The following is a 21,841-nucleotide window of genomic DNA, read 5'->3' on the forward strand; positions in this document are numbered from 1 at the left end:
TGGAATACCCTCCACTTGCCTGGATGAGTGCAGCTCCCACAACACTCAAGAAGCTTGACACCATCCAGGATAAAGCAGCCCACTTGATTGGCACCCCCTCCACAAACATTCACTCCCCCCACCACTGATGCACAGTAGCAGCAGTGTGTACTATATATAACACGCACTGCAGGAATTCATCAAGGGTCCTTAGACAACACCTTCCAAATCCACGACCGCTACCATCTAGAAAGGCAAGGGCAGCAGATGCCTGGCAATACCACCAGCTGGAGGTTCCCCTCCAAACCACTCACCATCTTGACCTGGAAACATATCGCCATTCCCTTCACTGTCACTGGGTCAAAATCCTGAAATTCCTTCCCTAACGGCACTGTCGGTGTACCTACACCATATGGGCTGCAGCGGTTCAAGAAGGCAGCTTACCACCACCTTCTGAAGGGCAATTAGGAATGGGCAATAAATATTGGCCTAGCCAGTGACATCCTCATCCCCGGAATGAATAAAAAAATGTTCATTTAGATGTGGGCTTTAGAACAGGATCAACGGCCCCAGCAGTGGTTACAATCTCTTCTGATTCATCTCATTGGAAAATTTAATTTGTCACTCTCACTTCTGAGTCAGAAGATTGTGGGTTTCAAGTTCCACATGACCCACTTGATCGTAAAATGACGTACGTTGACCTCGGGCAAGTGTCCCGTTTTCAAAGTGCTGTTGTGCGATATGTTCAGTCGGTGGGCATGTGCCGGAGTTGGCAGTACGTCCACCGACAATTAAAAGGCCTACTGAGGCCATTAACAAGACACTTAAAAGAAATTTTTCGCTGCTCGTCTAACCTTGCAGTTCAGTTCCCTAATTTAGGGGCTGTGTTTATTTTGTCCCTCATTTTGTTAATTTTGTTTATTTTTAGGAAACCTCATCCATGGGCAGGATGGGGTTTCCTAAAGCAAATAAAGATAAAACTAAAACTGAAAAATTTAATTAATAACATGTCCCTGCTCACCTGACAGAGTCACATGAGGAGACATGTTTTATAATATTTTTAATTTCTTTATTTTTTAAAAAAATACACTTCATCTGCGAGGCAGCTCCGTGCCTCAGGAAGATTATCAAGTGCGCACTCACACGCATGCGCGGAGTTCACGCTCGCCCCATTCGCCCTCCTCTCGCCGCCTGCACAGCCAGCGCTGAGCGCTGCCGCTCCTGTTTCATGCTGGGCGGGCCTTAATTGGCCCGCCAGTGTGGAATCGTCTTCTGGCCTCGATCGCGGGCAGCAGTCGGCTTCCCACCCGCCCTGCCGAGCCCATCCAATAAGGGCAAGATTCTGCCCTTGAGCACAAAACCTACTTTAGGACAGTGAGAAGAGCCCTCTATCAGATGAACTTGAGGTGCTCTCAGGTGGACATAAAGACCTGAAGGCACAATTTTGAACAAGAGCAGGGGAGTTCTCCTCAGAGTCCTGGCGAAATCCTTCAAATTACATCACTAAAAACAAATGATTTGGTTATTTATCTCATTGTTGTTTGTGGAGTCTTGCTTTGCACAAATTGGCTGCTGTGTTTCCTACATTACAACAGTGACTACCACTTCAAAAGTATTTAATTGTCTGTAAAGCGCTTTTGAATGCCCAATGGTCGTAATGGACACTCTCCAAATGCAAGTTCTTGCTGTTCACTTTTGCATACATGGTTGAAAGCTGAGGAACTATGGCCTGAATTTTTGCTCTTCCATCAGATGCGCAGAGTCGGAAGAATTGCCGGCTCTACAAACCCGACTCGTGAAAAGGATATAGAGGCAGATATAGAGGATATGCAGAGGCAACCACAGGGGTGACCAGGGGCTTAGGCGGGCTGGGCAAAAGGCCCACTTCAGTTATCTGGTACTTTGTCCCAGCTGTAAAAAAAAGACTGAAATAAAAAACAGCCCTCCAGCGCTCACTTCTCACACCCCCTCACCTCCCCACACACTCCTTTCCAAGGCCCATCCATGCCATCCCATGCCCCCACCCATTCCATGCCAACCTATGGGCCTCCATCCATCCCCCCATGGCCCTTTACTGTTCCTATGCCAACTTAGTGCCAATTCATGACAACCCATGCCCCCTGCCCTTTGCCAACTCACCCAGTATCCACCAGACCTTAGGGCCCATGCAGAGATTAAATCAAGTTCTTAAGTGTCTATTGATGAATTCACCATTTAAGAAAAAACCCATTTACTACATTTAATTTCCTTTAATCCCTTATACGAACAAAAATTTGTATTAATAGGCCCACTTTAAAGACTTTATAAACACTTGGAGCTGTCAATCAAAAACTATGAACTGACAGGCACTCCACCCTGACAATGATAGGTTATGAATATCAGTCATGCAGCACTAATCCTGTAATGTAAGCCCTTAGGCTTATGTCAACAGACAGGGTGAAATAGCAAACACTGTTTTTTTACCCAAAACTGCGCAGTTTTTCAAATATTTAAAGGGCAGGAGATTTAAATTTTTGACAGCTTAACAGCCCCCATTGACAGTTCCAATGAGCTTGACAGTTCATTGAGTTTATCCAATTTTCACACACATTCATGTCCACTTTTAACAGCCCCAAAGGGCATGACTTCTACCAAAGGGTACCTTACCTCTCCCAAAGTTGTCTCCGGACTATATCCAAAAGGGTACCTTACCTTTCCTTAAGCGCACCCTGCCTCATCAAAGAACTCCAGTAAGTTTAGACCTTCTCTGACCGGATCTAATGTGCACAAGTCATATTGCCCACTTTTTACTTGTGAAAATCAGATCAGACTGAAGGCACTTTAACATGTGAACCATAGATATCAAAAGTTCGTTCCCACCACCCACCCCAACCCACCACCCCCCCCCACAGTGAAAACAGCTGGATTTGGGGGCAGGGCTTCCAGGGATCCTTACCACCTACATGAAAACTCAGGCCTATAACTTCCCTTACAGCTTCCTTGGGCTCAGCAATAGCCTTATGGGTATATTTTATCCGACTGGAAAATATAAGTGAAACAACACCTGCATCAATAAAGCAAGTTCTCTCATGTTATCACTCACATGGATTGCTTCAATCTCATTAGTGATTAGATGTAAAATACGATCATTGGTTTATGTAACAGCGCTCTTCATTTCTATCTACTGCTGGATGGAGAAAGTATGGATAACTTCTAGCCCCAAGTTATTATCACGTTACTAAAAGATGGTCTTGTTGAAGAACCATGGATCATGTTATGAATGTTTGCTCAAACATCTGAAACAAAATATATACTTTGCCCCTTAATGCCTTGTGTAAATACACTTTTCACTGTGAATACATTACACTCCAGGTAGGATTGGTTTATATTTCTGTTTGCCCTTCGATCTTCAATGCATTAATGCACTACAATTTTGCAACTTAAATTAATGAAATGCACTGACAATTTCACGACCATTTCAAACCCATTTTTAGTTAATCCGAGTTCAGAACTGGGTCACGTCTGTCTTCCTCTAGAGCCAAAGGCAGATGGAGATGTGGTATGGAAAGTGTAGATCCTTACTGTGATAGAGCCAAGGTTGTGGAGAAGACTAGAAGTATGACAAAGGGCAGGTGCTCTCCCTCGTAAGGTAGCCCAGAACATTCTCCATGTCTCAGTCCATTTGTCCTATTTTCGTGGGATAAATTTGCAAAATTAAAGAAGTAGAAGGTACGTTCTTCTCTAATAATTGAGCAATGTTATGTTTTAAATTTTTTATACATTGACCTACATTGGCTTTCTGTTCTGTCAATGCCTCAATTTAAAAATTCTCATCCTTGTATTTGAATCTCTCAATGGCCTCACCCCTCCTTATCTCTGTAACTTCCTCCAGCCCTACAACCCTCCTACAGTTCTGGACTCTTGCACATCCCTGATTTTCTTTGTCCAAACGTTGGTGGCCATGTTTTCAGCTGCTGAGACCCTAAGCTTTGGAACTTCCTTCCTAAACCTTTCCATCTCCCTCAATCTCTCTGTCTTCTTTAAGACTCCTTGGACTTATCACTTTGTTCAAGATTTAGGCCACCTATCCTACCATCTCCTTATGTAGTTTGGTATCAAATTTTGTTTCAGAAATTGATTTTGTGAAGCACCTTGGGATGTTTTACTATGTTAAAGATGGAATATAAATGCATCGATATAAATGTTATTTATCAGTAGTAGTTTAAAAATAGGGGCACCAAAATTGTCATAAAGAAGCTGTAGTTCGCAATTTTAAGGTGGCGAGTTGTTTCAGAAAACACTTGCATGCAAATAGGTATAATCTAAGATATTTTTACTTATTTTATTTTCAATCAAAGAAAGGTTGGAGGTGCCTCGAATTATTTTAAACATTGTGAGTTAGGGCTGGATTTAATGGAGGTGCCAGGGCTCTCACCCACTGACTAGGGATAGGAACCCCATGCCTCCTCTCTTAGGGATGAGCCACTGAATTAAGTGCCACTCAGGCACTTGACAGGTCCCCCCTGGGACCAAGGATCCCAACAATAGAAGACCCACTTGCCACAAGCTGTTGGCCAATCAGATGCAGACAGCTCTATTGAATGGTAGGAAGGAGGTGGCTGCTGCCAGTATGACACCGTTGGATCATTGATGAGGCTTGGCAGTAAGAACAGGGGGTAGCTCTCAGCGCACCCTATCCCACCCACCTTCCTGGTGCTGGGTCCCTCGATCAGGCACTTTGAACGAGGGAATGCTTTGGGATCCTGCAAGCAACCCTGCATTGGTTTGCTTGCCTGATTCCACTGATGGTGAGCCCCCCCACCTGTTGCTGGATTAATACCAACGGTGGTGATGGCATGAAGCCCCTGAGTGGGCCTCAGTTGGCAGTGGGGTAGGATGGCTGTCCACAGGCCTTCCCACCATGGACACAAATCGGGTTGGAGGGCAGTGGATCCCCACCTGCCACCTCATTAAACACCTCCCCACCCCTAAACTCGCCATGGACAGGGCATTAAATTCTACCCTTAGACTGCAATTATTTTTTAAGTTTGTTTATGGGATGTGGGTATCACGGGCCAGGCCAGCATTTATTACCCATCCCTAGTTTAGAGCGCATTTAAGGGCATTAGTGAACCAGATGGGTTTTTAACAACAATGTTTTCATGGTCATCATTAGACTTTTAATTCCAGATTTTCACTGAATTCAAATTCCACCATCTGCCATGACAGGATTTGAACCCAGATCCCCAGACCATTACCCTGGGTCTCTGGGTTACTAGTCCAATGACAATACTACTACGCCATCGCCTCCCCTCTTTCATGCCATGGACCCAATAAACCCAGACTTTGCAGACCTAGACGCCACCATTACTCAGTGGATCTCTTCTCCATTCTCTGTTTACCAGGATGGCTCTATCACTCTCTCTCTTCCTCTTGCCCTAGCCTTCAAAAGGTCTCTTCTTGCCTCTCCCTACCCCCAACCCTGGTCTACCGTTTCATTCCTTCCACACCATCCCAAAGCCAAGAATCACTCCCCTTCATAATCAAATTCTTTCCTCTCCTTCTCTATGTCTCCACAAGGCTATGATAAGGGACGTCTCACTCCTCCTTTAACTCCCTCCAGAGTGTTTCTGCCCCAACACCTTCACCTCCTCACAACACGGCATCCATCTTCCCCTCCTTTATCTCCATTTTATGGCACTTTTGAAATAACGTTGAATTCATTTATCAGAAGTGAACAATTTCTTGTGCCTGACAGAGCATGTCAACATTTATTTGGGCAGGGGTAGCTGTTGTTGGGAAGTTGCCAATCCAACTTTGTGACGTTCTTTTGGTGGATATCTTTTGTAGGCTTGTTATGTGATCATTATTCTCTAATTTACATAATGGGGTGAATGGAACTGTCATAGCGATAGAATCTCCAGCAATCTTTGATCTGTCGGAATATGGCTGGATGGGAATTTTCTTTGTGGAATATGTTGTGTTTTTTTCTCCTTGTGCTTACTAATAAATAAACATCAAGGCACCGACCACACATAAGGGATTGATAGCACACAAAAATAGAGGTTCATTCATTAAGGAGTTGAAGAGTTGGTAGCTGTTTTACAAATAAGGTTGTTGCAAACTCTCCAGATCAATCTCCAGGATGCTACTGAGTGCAACCCACTCAAAAAGTCTTCAGGATGTTAAAATAGATTGGGTTTTTTGACTTTTTCTTTGAACAATTTTCTTCATAAGCTATAATATTAATAATGAGGAAAGAAAATCGTTTTGATCGACAGTCAAATATCATTCGATTGGGTAGTGAGTCTTTTTGCTTTCCAATTGGTGTAGAAAGGCAGTACGTCACAAGGATGGATGTGTTGGCTGACTAAAGGCTGGAGTGTGGGGGCAAGTCATGTGATGAAACCTCCAGAAATACATTTAATCACAATTGGCAACCCTATTTACAAAGTAGGGGAACTTGAACACATGTCTGATCTGGTTGCCCCCTCACAGGACACAGAGGCTGAGTCACATGATTCATTGCATCATTTCCCCTCTAGTAAAGTATACAGGAAACATAAACTCAACCACTTAAAGGTGTACCAGAACAGAATATATATGCAAATAAATTGAGATTGAACAGAAACATTGCTTTATTTAAAAGTGGAAAGTAACTAAAATCGATAGCAGAAATGCACAGAAACTTAAACTCTTGACCAAAAGTGAGAAACATTGACAAACTTGAGCACTGACAGGCATTAGTCATGCAATAGACATTAGTGTTGATTTTACAAATGTCTGTTTTTATAGAACTGCATACCATACAATTTGCTGTTGGCTTTGTTAACAAGGTAACCATTCGAGCTTCACCACAGGCATTGACTAGGAACCAAAGTATAGGAAATGTCAGAGGCAATACCGGGAGGACACCATTCACCTATGGACGTAAACAATCTGAATTAGTGACATATTTGGTAAGATATATTGGCTAATTGATTTGCTGCATAGCCACATGGAAAGTCTTCTTGCTTTGTAGGTCATGGAGTAAGACATAAGGGCAACATTATATTTTGTTTCACAGTCAACATTATATTTTTGGCCACATTTGACACATTTGAAACAGTGTATTTCTAATAATAAATATCAACAAGAGTGACTACACTTTGAAAGTATTTAATTGGCTGTAAATGATTTACAACATCCTGAGGTCATGAAAGGTGCCAAGTAAACACAAGTCCTTTCCTATCACAAAACTTGTATTTATATAGCACCTGATGGAAATAATTCAACCACAGAATTGCGGGAAAGATGGGCATGGATTTGGGAGCTGATGATACTCCAAGAAAGTGGGAGTGGGTGATATTTTTAAGAGGTTGGAGTGATGATGGTGGTTTTGAAAGTTGGGGAGCGAGGAGAGCCTGAAGAGACGGAAGCATGTCAACTGGCATGGAGATCAGGGGGGAGAGCTGCATGGTCAGCAATTAAGCAGCACTAGGATCAAGGGAGAAGGCAACGAGTCTCATGGATAAGTTGTGCTTAGTAAAGAGGTGATGGGAGATAGGAGAGAAATTAGAGAAAGAAGTAGGTTCAGAGCTAAGACAGTGGAATCTTGACAGGAGGATTGGCTCGATTGGTAGAGACAATGGGGGAAGCAGCAGAGGCAGCTGACTGGTTCATTTCAGTCTTTGTCAGAAAGAGGAAATGTGTATACAATGTTATTCCATTGCAAGCTCTGCTTTGTACAGAACTATAAGTACAAAATATTTGCCACATTTCAAACAGTCAGACAGGTAAAATAGCTACAATTTCAATTCTAACCTTTTCTAAATGGCACCCATTATTCAAAATCTGAATCTCTGACAGGCTTTTTTTTTCATGAAATATAATTTTGAAAATGTACATGAAACTTGGTCAAAGGATCAAGCTGTATTACAAACTAAGAAAAATCTATTGAACTCTGCTAAACTCTAGCTTAAATGCTATCATCCAAAACTAAAAGGCCATAAATATAAGATTGTCACTAAAGAATCCAAGAAGGAGAGACTTCTTTACCCAGAAAATGGTGAAAATGTAGAACTTGTTATCACGTGGAGTAGGTGAGATGTACAGTGTCGATATATTTAAGGAGAAGCTGGATTAGAACATGCGGGAGATGGGAATGTAAAGATAAGCAGATAAGGTGAGGTGGACTCGGGTGGAAGGAGGTTCATGTGGAGCATAAGCACTGGTACAGACAAGTTGGACTATTTGTATGTAATATTTGTCCTGCAATATAGCAGAGCTCAGTTACACCTATGTGTTTGTCAAAATCAGTTGTACAGATCTAGCAAACTGGGTTATCATGGTGGTGTAACACTGTGCAGTATGCCAAAAGTGTGACTTGGAACTTAAAATGGCTCACAAAGTGAATTCCAGACTTACACTGTACCATCAAAGACAGAGAGAGAGAGAGAAAGAGAAAGAGAGAGAAAGGTTGCCAAACAGGGATGCCACTTCCTGACAGGACAGCACAACTGAGGGACCCTTTCAACCAAGCTTCTTGCACACAATCCTTGACAGTCACTAGTAAAGAAAGAAAAGGTTTACATTTATATGGTAAAGACAAAATACTGCAGATGCTGGAAATCTGAAATAAAAGCAGAAAATGCTGGAAAAACTCAGCGGGTCTGGCAGCATCCATTGGAGGAGAAACAGATTTAACGTTCCAAGTCCGTATGACTTCTTCATTTCTTCTTCACTTATATGGTGCCTTTCACAATTTAGTAAAGCACTTTACAGCCAATGAAGTGTTGTCACTGGTGCAATGTAGGAAACTTGGCAGTTAATTGGCACAGAACAATCTCCTACAAACAGCAACGTGATTATGACCAGATCTATCTTTTAGTCATATTATTTATTAAGGGAGAGTCTTTCGCCTGGTCACCAGGGACTCGGGGGTTGTCAGCAAATGTGAACTTGTGAGGGGGGTCACCTTTGCTTTTCTTCGCAAAAGTGCCCCGAGATCTTTTATGTCCACTTTAGAGATGGTTTAATGTCTCACCTGAAAGATACAGCACCTCAGCCTATGTACTAATTGCCTACCCTTGAGCTAGGAGTTATAAATGGGGCTGAAACAACCATAAATGGAGAAAGTCAAATTCCAGAAAATAATGCAATGACAGCATGCTCCCAAATCCACACCTACTTATTCCCTATCCCAAATCCACACTTACTGACCCCCTCCCAAATCCACAGATACTCATCCTGCTCCCAAATCCTCACTTACTGACCCCCTCCCAGATCCACACTTACTGATACCCACCCCCTCCAAATACATACTTACTGACACCATCCCAAATCTACACTTACTGACACCCCGCTTCCAATGCACATTTATTGTCCCCCGCTCCCAAATCCACAGATACTCACCCCTCATCCCATATGCACACTTAATGACCTCCACCCTCCCAAATCCACACAACTGACCCCCCTCCCAAATCCACACTTAGTGACTCTCCCTTCCCTATCAATATACAAATCACACATATCTTACCCAGAACCATTTCTGTGGGTCTCCCTCTATTCTGCCTCATCAGTGTACTGAACCTCAACACCCACACTCCGTTTATGATGTGCATCCCCACATTTACTAAAAATTGGGTTGACTGTCTTGAAACTAATTCTATGTTGAATCTTTGCAAAGAGAAAACTTGAACGCTGAGATAAAAGGTCAATACTTTAATCTACCACACCATCTGATCATTGTCAAGTTATACCATCAGTTAAATGTCAATGTTACTTAAGCCTATAAGGATGGCTGGTACGTGAAATAGCAATGTTACAATGTTAGAATTGTGGCTTTTTGAAGTTAGACTCTAACTACAATATTGGAACAGTGAAAGAGGATTTATTCTGAATCCAACCCATTCTGACATTAGGTACAAAAATGAACTTTTTTGACAACATCAAGAATGACTTACATTTACATAGAAAGTTTACTGCATTAAAGATGCTAAGATGCTTCACAGGAACATTAAAATTTGACACGTGGCCACAGATGGAGATACTAGGACAAATAATGGGGCTTTTGGGGGCATGTTAAAAGGAGTAGAGAGAGGTAGAGATGCAGACAGGTTGAGGGAGGGATTCAAGAGTTTAGAGCCAAGGTAGCTGAAGGCACAGCCACCAATGTAGAGTTAAAATCGGAGATGCACAAGAGACCAAATTGCAGAAATGCAAGTATCTCAGAAGGTTGTAGGGCTGGAGAAGACTATGGAGATAGGGAGAATCAAGGCTTTTGAAGGATTCAAAAACAAAGACGAGAATTTTAAAATTTAGACAGTGCTGACCTGTCAGCCAATGTAGGTTAGTGAGCACAGGGGTGATAAGGGACTAGGACCTGGTGTGTGTTCAGATATGGGTAACAGAACTATGGTTCAGCTCAAGTTTATGGAGGATATGAAGCATTGAAATAGTCTGGTCTGGAGTTAACAAAGACATGAATGAAGGCAAATAAGCTGAGTATGGGACAGACAATGTTTCCCAGCACTTACGCAATAAATACAATTTTTTAAAAATATTGTGTGATACATAGCACTTAACTTACCTGAAGCTGTAGAAGGGTAACTTGCCATGAACCTATCCCTGGGACACCAAGTAGAAACCGCAGACCATTGGTGATCAGTAACACAGCCTAGGAAAAGTACAGCGCAAATAAACACAACTCAGAACTCTAAATGCTAAATTGTGCCTGTAGGTTTTTCAATTGAACGGGTGGGTGAGCTGGTATCCATAAGAGACAAACTTAAGATAATTGACAAAAGAACCAACAGGAACACGAGGAGATTTTTTTCTTTTCACATAATGAGTTACGATGACCTGGAATAAATTGCCTGAAAAGGTGGTGGAAGCACATGCAATAGTAACGCTCAAAAGGGAATGGGATATATACTTGAAGAGGAAATATTTGCCAGGTTATTGGTAAAGAGCAGGGGAGTGGGACTAATTGGATAGTTCCTTCAAAGAGCTGGCACAGGCATAGTTGGCTGATTGGCCTCATTCTATGCCGTTAAGAGTTTGTGGTTCTTGTTATCGCCTTCACATGAGTGGCTGCCTCGCAGACAAACTCATGCTGTATATGCAAGAGCAGAGCTTTTCCCCAACTTTTCATGTGTGAATGCCAATTTGAAGCATCTGAAATGGGATAATGAGCCCCCAGTGTCAACTGATACTGAGATCTCCCTATAGGTAAATCATTACGATGGCATACCAAAACCATTGGAGCAATGTACTTCTCCAGGAGTCTCTGTGCAGTGAAACGTTCATTATCCAATACAGTCACAGGTCTTTGTTGTCCCAATTCAAGGCATTGCCTGTGAAACATTGGAAAGTTTTTTTTAAAACTGAAGGGGCACCATACTTTATTAAAATTCAATTATTACAATTATTTCTGTAAAGAAAAAAATACTGCAAGATAAAGGTAAAAATGTAACAGCTATTTTTTAACTGCATTAGCACAAAGAAAACAATGAAAAACTACATTTTGTCAGGTTTATTTAGTTCTGATGAATGTTTAATTTCATTGATAAACGAATAAATTCTACTTCCTTCATGGTAAAAACATAATGGTCCAAGGGGTGTCATGACCGAGTATGACCAACACTGACCCAAGAAAAGAGTGAACGGGAGGGTTAAGTTTGCCTGAGAAAAAAATGTGTTTTGAGGAGAGATGAGTGTGAAATCTGGAGATTAGAGTACAATGGATGAATGATGCATAAAAGGCCAGCTTCATTAGGATGCTTGGAAAGAGTGGATTATAGGGCTGGAGGAGATCATAGAGATAGGGTGGAGTGAGGACATGGAGGGATTTAAAAGATTCTAAACATGAGATAATGAAGCATGGGAAGCTATTATGGGTCAGCAAGAACTGGGTTAGTGGTGAGTTGGACTTATTTCTTATAGGTTCAAGTTTATTGTGAGTGAAATATGGAAGGTCAACAAGAAGAGTATTGGAGTAGTTGAGAGTGGATATGAAGAAGACAGGGAGAGGGACTTCAATAGCAGAGAGATTGAGGTGGGACAGAGGTGGGTGATGATATAGCAGTGGAATTAAGCAGTCTTTGTGACTGAGAGGTCTGCATTAGCTCAGGGGCATATATGAAACCGAAGTTGTAAACTGTTTAGCTTGGACTAAGCTGGTGCCTGAGGGGGGATAATGGAGTCATTGGTTTTTGCTATCCCAACATTGAGCTGGAGTAAGTTAAGATTTGTCTAAGAAGCAGTCTGCAAGCGTATTGAGAGGGAGAACTGTGCGTCATTAGCATCCATGTTGAAACCAAGCCAATATCTGAATCTGATGTTGCCAAAAGGTAGCATGTAGATGAGGAAGAAAAAAGGGACCAACGATAAATCCTTGAGGGCTTCCCGATGCACATGTCATGGTGAGAGGAAAAGGCTTTGCTGGAATAATACAAAGGCAGTTCTAATGAAGCCGCATAAGGGAAGAGAAATGTTGGAGAAGGATGGTGTGGTCGAGCAAGTTGAACATTGTTGAGAAGACAAGAATGATAAAGGGGCATAAAGCACCATTAATCTCATTAATGACTTTGGTTAGGGCCATTTTGAAGTCAGGAAGTGATCAGAAGCACAGCCAGAGCGATTAAAGCATGGAGATGACAACACATTCAAAGACCTTAGAGAGGGAACAAAGATCAGAGGAGGGGATGAGAGATAGTTACTTACATTTTGCACTGCATGCAACTTCCATTACTTGAAATTTCCTTGAAATAAACCATCCCACCAAATTAGCCTTCACGAATAATAACACATATCAGCCAACATTTTTCTTTCTGCTTTCTGTACTATTTGGAAGCAATATTAAACTTCAAGTGCAAACGAACTGAGTATAAAGCTTGACCTTTGCAGCAATCCAAATGCAATGGCTTTGCAAGAGAGGTTAAGAGATAAGAAGGAAGAAGAGTGGGAAGAGGCCTGACCTTGTGATTCAATAATTATAACTATTGTCTTCTTAATTCGATAAAGAATAGAACTACGCCGTTGAACTTACTGGATATCCTCAACCATGGGCGTTTTAGTTACTCTGAAAGGATGAGGCTTCAGAAGGCTGTGAGTGCTTGATTCTTTGTCGTGAACTGGTGATGGAGGGGAGGAGAAGTGGCAAAAGATATCACCCCTATCTAAAATCACATGTTCTTCATCCTACGTGGAAGTAGAGAATCATGATTTACTGTTTTTTAAAAACACAGTTCACATCAGGAAACTGATATCTCTGGTTTTGTTAAAGTTCTGCCGTGGCATGGGAGTTGATGGAGGTGCCCAATTTGTGCCTGTTTGATGACTAGTATAGAGCTCATTAAGGTTCAACATGTTAAGACTTCCTGCCCTAGCTAACTTTGCACCTCCTTTAATAGGCGCAAGAACTTCCTGTCCAAGAAATTTCTATAGCTGAGCTGGTATAGGATAAGAGGGAATAACATAAACTTATCCTGAAGATTTCAACTTGTATATACCAACCAGCTGGATCTTGGAGAGCATGGACATTGAAAACAAAATGTCATAATTTAAGTTTCACCCTTCTCCTTGCCCAATGCTACATATCCATGTGTTCTTTCAACAGTCACTGCTTTGCTTTTATTTATCCTTAGGATTTGGGTATCACTGGAAAGGCTGATATTTATTGCCCATCCATAGTTGCAGCTGAGAAGGTGATGGTGGGCAAAATGAATGGTTTGCTAGGCCACTTTATAGGCAGTTGAAGTGTCAACTACATTGATGTGGGACTGGAGTCAAATGTAAACCCAGGCCTGGTAAAATGGCAGATTTCTTTCCATAAAGTATATTGGTAAACCAGTTGTACTTTTACGACAATCTGATGGTTTCATGGTCACTTTTATGGATGCTTTTTATTTTAAATTTGAATTCTCACTCTCATACAACTCACATTCTCTGGAATTGAAACTTTTGAATGGCCAGTCCCATGACATAGCTACTACACCATCGTACTAGGTTTGCCAACTTCAGTTGGACATAGTCCTGGCGGTGTCATCACATGACCCTCCTGTCTCCAATCACCCTGCTCACCCACATTCCTGCCATTGTTTGAACCTATTCCAGCCAAGCTCATGGACTCTGCATTACCTGATTGGATGAATCCTGACCACCAGTCAAGCTGCCTTTTGCCATATGTTTTATGCTTTCATAATGCAAACAAAAGCGTCCAAGGATTTATTTTTAAAAAGCACAATGTTCCAATTCTTCTATGATTTTTGCCTCTGGGTTGCTCACAGGCAATGTCTGGAGGTTAGTTTTTAATCCTGGAGGGTTGGCAACCTTTTATCCTTATGTCAAGCAGATTCATAAACATTGTCTACTTTCAACTATTGGAATACTGAAAGAGACAGGTTGTAACAATAAAATCTAAATCGACAAATCATTCAGTATTTTATTAGAAATTACCTGGATTCCTCTAAGGGATGTTGGCGCTTTATGTCCTGGTCTCAGGGCTATAATATCTCCCTCAACCAGCATACTAGTAGGCAGATTTACCAATTGACCTTCCCTGTAGGTCCACTGAAGAGATAGGGATTCCGAAGGAGGGTTGTACAGTTCATGACAAAAATCGTTCCTTTCAAATTCTGGGGCTCTAATTAAAACTTAAAACGTACTCTGGTTAGAAAAGTATCAGAAGCAGAGGTAAAATATCCAATTGTCAATCTGGCATTGAACCACCATCACATCATGAACTCTATTTACCATTTAATCTTTGCAGGATAGCCTGGACCCTCTGTGGGATCTCTCGAGATTTTAACCACTGTTGTAGTCCAATCGCACCCAGGTTTATCACAAGGAAGAAAAGCAGGACAGATTCATTCATGAGTCTCGTATCTTGACTGAGAAAAAGGAAGAGTTGGAGGTTACATGGTGTTCATTTTTATCAGGTATAAGTGGTGAATAATGTGGAAACGCACTTGGTGAAAAGAAAAATGATAGCGATGAAAGATTTGTTTCAATTTGATTGAAAACACAATTAAACCGACAGAGGCAAACTTGATTTGACATCTTTGTGACTCAGGCCCAGATTTACACTGATTTTTCAGCCCTGTGGCGAGGGGACCCACTGTGGCCCTGCCAAAAGTCCATTGACTTCTGGCAGGAGCAGATGATCCCAGCAGCAGACGGGACCTGAAATTCCTGCCCTGTGACTTTGTCATGGTGAAAATCATGGAAATCATCAGAAGGACTAAGTCCCGCCCTTGAACGTGTCATGTTCCATTTTCATGGGGGCAGGTTTGGATGACAGCCAAGTTTTGTGCATGAGCAATTTCCAGAGACAGCTGGCCACTTAAATCATTGACCGCCCCCACTGACTTCCAATTTTTACATCCCAGCTGTATGGATCGTGAAGTGTGCAGAGCAGACCAGGTCAGAGGAGATCTGTTTGTTGTATGCTAGTTTTGGATAGCCAGTGAGGAGAGGTGAGGTACCCCTGTAGAGTTATATTTCAGTTTGTATTTAGTGGCCCAGAAGCGTCAAGAACTTAACTCTCACTGTCTTCTTGTGACCGAAGGGAGTGGAAGGGTGAGGCTGCTGGTCAGTGACAATGCAGTCACTGTAGTGGTGACAGCAGATGACCTATATTAACTGGATAATACATAACCTACCAAGCTATGCTGCCCACCATCAAGGCCAAAGTGCAACACTGCAATGGGGATGAATGTCTACATCCAGCACTCATGCTTGAGATGCACTTGCTGACCAACATCTGGTCACGTAGTGGGATCACCAAGCCTCCCATAAAGGCACACTTGGATGAAAACTGAAAGAAACAAGGAGCATCTCAGTGCTTGAGCCTTTGACCTCTGGAGTCTTATGTGATACAACAAAAAGAAGCTCTCATATTCCTCATGAATCAGACCACAGCATTGCTCCTGGTGAAGCCACATCAAGGTGCATCTCAGCCTGCTGCCTTCAATATTACTGGCAAGAAGTGAAGGACCTCACATTTTTATTATTCCTTTTGAGCTCTCTATTGTACACGCACACACCGAGTCATTTAGAAGCAAAAAGAAGTATATTTAACAAGTGCTCAAATGTGATAAATATAATGTGAATAAAGTAACCACAATGAACCCATTAGTGCCTAGGCGAGACGGCACCCCCTGCTTGTGTACACTTCTACAAAGTGCTCCCTGTGTTGCCTCGGAGGAGGTGGATGCAGGCTGCTCAACTATCTGTCTATAGGGCAATGAGGAGCATGGTGGTCGGCTTCATCATGCAGGCACCCACTGGGGACCTCCTTTCAGACTGTGGCCTGTCACATGTGCAGACAAGGGCTCTGGTGGAGGGAAGGTGGTGTGGAGGAAGATAAGTGGGCTGAGGAGGTCTCAGCACCTCCACACTCCTCAGAGACCTCCACAGCCCTAGGTTGGACTTCAGGTAGGGTTGATGGGGCTGGCTGCTGGTGCACAGTAGGCGTCTAACTAGTAACCACTGGACCAACAGTACGACTGGCCTGTTAAGGGTATGCAGCTCCTCATGTAATCCATGGATGTCAGAGCTCATACTTTGAGCCGGCAGCTCTAGGCTGCTGAAGGAGGTTTGCACCCTTTCTTGGCCGAGACGCTGCTCTTGCATCCAATCTGTGTGTTGCTGCATGTGTCTCTCCACAAGATTGTCCAATCTCTGATGGTCAGAGCTCATGCAGTAGGACCCCAGGACAATGTGGAGCTCATGACGGTGATGGACTTCTCCATTACAGCCCAAGAGCTCCCACTGCCTCAGGGAACTCAGATGTCCGCACATCTGCTCCTAATTGGACAAATACTGTGCCCCAAAAGCTGACTCCTGAGGCTCCACATTCCTGCCCTCTGGAGCATCATCGTGACTTTCCTCCCTCCACCAAGGGGGACTGTGCCCGGATGCCTCTGACTCTGACACCTCCTCCTGCACTCTGCTGTGGTGATTTTCAGCTTGTGCCACTGACTCTAAATGTGCATTACATTCATCCAAGGTGCTTGTATCTGAGTTGGCGAGATGTGGGCTAATATGATATGATGCTATGTCCTTGGACGTCTCTTCCCTCTTCCTCCTCTTGATGTCCGAAGGATGATCTGGCCTGGTGGGGGGGTGTTGGGTAAGGGGTGGTTGGGGGTAATGTGACCAGAGCTAGGACCTGTGTGAGATACCAAATGACATATTTAGGTATAGCCCTTCTCATAGTGAATGCATTCTCTGATGCACACCACTGCCTTAACCATGTTCGCACTGCCCATGTGTCTCAACCCCATCGTTGCACTCCCTCTCATGCTAACGTCCCATTGTGCTCAGTGATATGACAACATGACCTCCACCATTGCCACCATGTGCCAGGGCAATCTCAACACCGCCTTTATCACCTGCTACTGGAGATACACCATCACCCACAGCCAGCAGCTTCTGCACCCTGACGATCTCCATGGCCACCTGTTTCACGGGATGCATGGGTCACAGGTGGGCACTCCCACCCCCATCCAGTCTGGGCCATTCCTTTGGCATTCTTCACCTTTTTGTTCTGCAACCACAACATGAATTTATGTCACCCTCAGATATAATGCGTGCAGAGATAATTCTCTTCAATGCTTCTGTGTATCACACAACATATTCACATCTGTTTTGTGTGCGGCTAAATGAGCTGCTTACACAATCCTCTGCTGCAGCATTGAGACTTGTGTGTGTCAGATCTTGCATTTTATCTGCAGCATGCAGATGTGACCCTTCCTTTCAACCTTTGTATCTCTGAGCTAAGCTATTCACCATGCCAGAACGCAACAGGTCACTGAACCTTTTGCGGCACTGGATCCACGATCTCCGATGGCCTCTGATGATGCTCACCGCTGCTACAATCTGAATGCATGCGTTCTTGCTCCTGGCAGGCGGTCTGCGACGGCCAGCTGGGTAAATGATGTTTCTTCTGCTTGCCTCCTCCACCACAATATCCAGGTCCGGTCGGAAAGGTGTGCAGCAGCTGGCCCCATCCCTTCAGATGTGGTTGCACTGCACAAGATTCTATTAATTAATGAAAATGTCAGGCAAGGAGAGTCAAGAGCAACTCAGAATACATTGGTATAATTCACTCCTGTGTGCTTACATGCACTAACCATTTACATCATCTCATCTATAAATACTCAAACATCTTTGTTGGGTTCCATGAGAAACGTGTCTTCGATAGAATGACACCTAACCTTCTACCTCTCGAATATTTCTGATATGTGGATGATAGTTTGCTATATTTAAATCCACTGCATGTAATAATTTCCTTACATCTCTTAATGGGCTCCATCCTACACTCAAATTCACCCTTGAAATGGAGCCATCAAATTAACTCCCCTTCCTTGACGTCCTAGTTGAGAAATCTGCCAGTGGATTCTCTACTACGGTCTATCACAAGCCTACCTTCACTGGTCAATATACGTGTTGGGATTCTTAAAGTTCCATCTGCTATAAGATTAGTCTTATTGGCAAACTTATAATTAGGCCCTGAGCCATTTGCTCACCATGCAAGCTTGATACTGAAATAGGCGCATCAAAGGTATCCTGCAGGATAATGGTTACCTTGATCAGATCATGTCACGTTGGATATCACGCAAACTCATGACTTGCCTAAGACTTTCAGCCCAGAAAAGTGCCCAGTCTACCTCAGACTGCCCTGGAAGGGCAAGGTATCTCAAAAAGTTGAGCAACAGCTGTTTCATGCTGCTACTATGCAGTAGCAACATGAGTGGCATTCGCCACTAACAGGACACTGCCGTCAAGCCAATCACATAAATGAATAACGCGGTATATGAATTTCAGTGCCAGTGTGATGCTAGATATGTAGGCTGTATGTCCCAAAGACTGGCAGATTGTATCAAACAGCATGTCCCAGCTACTGTTCACAATGGGCAAGGTACAGACCATACCCAAGCAGCCCATTCTTGTAAAACTCAAAACAGTGTCCAACATTAGATATGATTCTGTGATTGGACAACATTTGCTGAATAATCCTCAGTGTGCTAAGAATTAAGCTGACAGCCAATTTAATATTGTCAGCCAGGTTTGCAATGTGGCTCATTTGCGCATACAGGAAGCTACATATGTAAATACAGAGGGTCCTGTTGTTTATAGACAGAAAAAACATGTACATACTTTGCGTGTGTTTCAGCTAAACAAAATAAGTGACAGCCATTCACTGGCTTATTCCTCAGGGCAATGCTTTGACCAATCAGGGTCAAGCTGCCTGGCTTAGATTTCAAACAATGCTTGGCAGTTAACTGTCAGTCACCATCAGTAGTGCATTCTTCATGGCAATTCTACTTGCCAACCATTCAGCACTCTCTTCACATGCAGTATAAATGATTGTTTTCCCCCTTATATTAGTTTTCTTGCGAGTGTCTTGATGAGTGCAAGACCAAAAGCTTAGACATGTCTCTTTTTTTCAGCAATACTCAAGTTCCGTACTACCTAACACCTATTTGACTGCTTTTAATGATGTGGTTGAGAGAAGAGCTCTGCGCATACGCTTGGTGATGTCTATGTTGCAGCTGTCACTCCAAGGTGACATGCTGGGCTCAATGACAAGTGACAGCCCTGCTGGCTTACTCCGTCTTATTCAGACTCTTCTGCTGCTACATTGTGCAAATGTGAGGGGCCTAGTCAAGGTCCAGTGTGGCCTCATCGGGAGAGACAAATGGCAATAGGGTAAGTGGATGGGATAATAAACATGGCATTGTTGTTTATTCATCCATTGAGCCTAGCCAACTTACTAAATCACTGCACATTACCTGCGTCATGTAGTGTTGGCAAGAAAATGTCATCTCCATGGTGTCTTGAGAATCCACTCAGTGATTTAGTTCAGCAAACTGATGATTGGTAAGCATCAATGACAATTCACCCAGAGGGAAAGCCCATGATGGGTCATCTGTTCTAGGATAATCTAAAGGTTGGACAACATTTACAGCTTTGACACTCACCTGACAACTCAATAATGTCTCCTCCATTCAGGAAGTAACACTCGAATGGACAGCCCCAAAGAGGTGCTTTATATATGCGCCCGAGTTGCCTGCCCTGTGTCAGGCCTGTCTCCGACCCCTTACCACTTCCGGGCTTGCCCACCCTGACTCAGATTCCAGCCGCCTCCCCCACAACCGAAAATCAGGCCTGCGAGCGGCCGCTTTTAAAGGTCAGGTATGCAGGGCCAGGAAACCTCCCGTCTCTCCACACCCAACCCGGCAGCAAAATTCTGAGCCTCTTGTTGCTGTTGTAGGGTGTTGGTTACAGTTCTGTAGGTCTGAAGAAGTCTTTGTAATTATACGTAGGTTAACTGTAAGTCTTTATTGACTCTTAGAACTATTTACAAATATACAGTGAAGGGTACAAGCTGGGAGCCGTTTCCATGCTTACTGGTACACACGGTTCTGTCCACACCCAACTGACCCTGGGTGCAGATCATGTGCTTTCTTACATCACTGTGTGGATGATACTATTCACAGTCCCACATTAACCCCATATGTGCCAGACCCTGACAAAACAGTTGCAAAGTGAAAAATAATTAATTATTGAAAAAAAAAAAGACTGATGGAATTTTTCCTTAAAATTCTTGCACCCAACCATGGTTCAGTGCGGGAACGTAGGAGATATGGGCTGGGGGGTGGGGGCGGGGGGTGCGGATGCTGAAGCATAATGGAATCCCCGGTATGTGGTAAATTAAGAGGTTTCAGTCAGGAAAAGCACTGCTACTGGCTTAGCATTCAAAATGAGGAACAAGAAGTAAAAAAAAACAAGTACACCAGACAGAAAGAAAGAACGACTTTCATTTCTATAGCGTCTTTCATAAGCTCAGGATGTCCCAAAGCGCGCTTTACAGCCAATCAAGTCATTTTCAAGCATTGTAACGTAGGAAACATGGGCCAGGATGTTACATTGGTTGGGCAGACTCGGCAGGAGCGGGCAGTCAGGAATCCGACCGCCGCCCGCGATCGGCTCCACGCCGCCATTTTACACAGGCGGGCCAATTCAGGCCCACCCAGTGTAATACACGACACCGGCATCAGCGAGAAGGGGCGGGCGGGGGCAGGGGCAGGAGCTCAATGCCCGCCGAGTCCAATTGGCGACACGGCAGACGATTCAAAAGTGGCCATGGCGGCCCATATGAAGCCATTGACTCGGAGGGTCGCAGTCATGGAGAACGTCAGTGCTGAACACAGCAGGCGGGAGGGCAGCTCAGTGGGGCAGTAGGCCCCACGGTTTTACCGACGAGTGTCTCGCTGCCCTCCTGGAGGAGGTGGCAGGCACACCGGGATCTACTTGTCCCCAGGGACGGGAGGAGGAAGCTTCCCCACCCCCCCACCTCACCAAAAGTGCCTGGGAGGAGGTGGCATCCAGGGTCAGTTCCCATGATGCGGTGAGGCGCACGTAGGTGTGGTGCCGTAAGTGGTTCAATGATCTCCTGCGATCGGGAAGGGTGAGTACTGTGTTGGTATGGGTCACTTTGCACAGCAGTTAGGACCAGCCCCCTTGCCCGGACCTCAGTGTTCTTAGATTGTGAGCGAGTGGCAAATATCAACGAGGCGGCATTTGAGCAAGGGGGTGATCCCTGGCTGCTTGGAATGAGTGTCTTGCGGCTCCAGGGTCACGAATCAGCTGAGCCCTGCGAGGTATTCCTCAGGTGGGGTTAGTCAGGCTGCAATGGCAATGCAGGTACAGGGTGGACTAATCAGTGCTCCTCTATCCTTTCAGGAGAAGACATCCCATAACTATGCTGAAAGGCTGTGGACTGCTGAAGGACCACCCCACCTTCTAATCTTGTCCAGATATGAGCAGGAGGCACTGGAGCTGGAGAGGCGCCATGTGCCTAGGTCCAGGCTGCATTGAGATGTGGGGTGCC

At 43.9% G+C, this 21,841-nt stretch overlaps 1 protein-coding gene across 1 annotated transcript in view; it reads right to left on the bottom strand.

Moving 5' to 3' along the window:
- Positions 1-21,841, bottom strand: part of LOC121288344 (transmembrane protein 94-like) — a 156,242-nt gene that overhangs the window by 120,917 nt on the left and 13,484 nt on the right. Inside the window, 7 exon segments of the mRNA XM_041206898.1 lie at positions 3,541-3,645; positions 6,719-6,880; positions 10,529-10,615; positions 11,192-11,294; positions 12,989-13,140; positions 14,398-14,582; positions 14,677-14,831. Coding sequence (XP_041062832.1) covers positions 3,541-3,645; positions 6,719-6,880; positions 10,529-10,615; positions 11,192-11,294; positions 12,989-13,140; positions 14,398-14,582; positions 14,677-14,831 — 949 coding nt within the window.

The sequence above is a fragment of the Carcharodon carcharias genome, chromosome 15 (assembly GCF_017639515.1).
Source record: "Carcharodon carcharias isolate sCarCar2 chromosome 15, sCarCar2.pri, whole genome shotgun sequence".
In the NCBI taxonomy this organism is placed as follows: Eukaryota; Metazoa; Chordata; class Chondrichthyes; order Lamniformes; family Lamnidae; genus Carcharodon; species Carcharodon carcharias.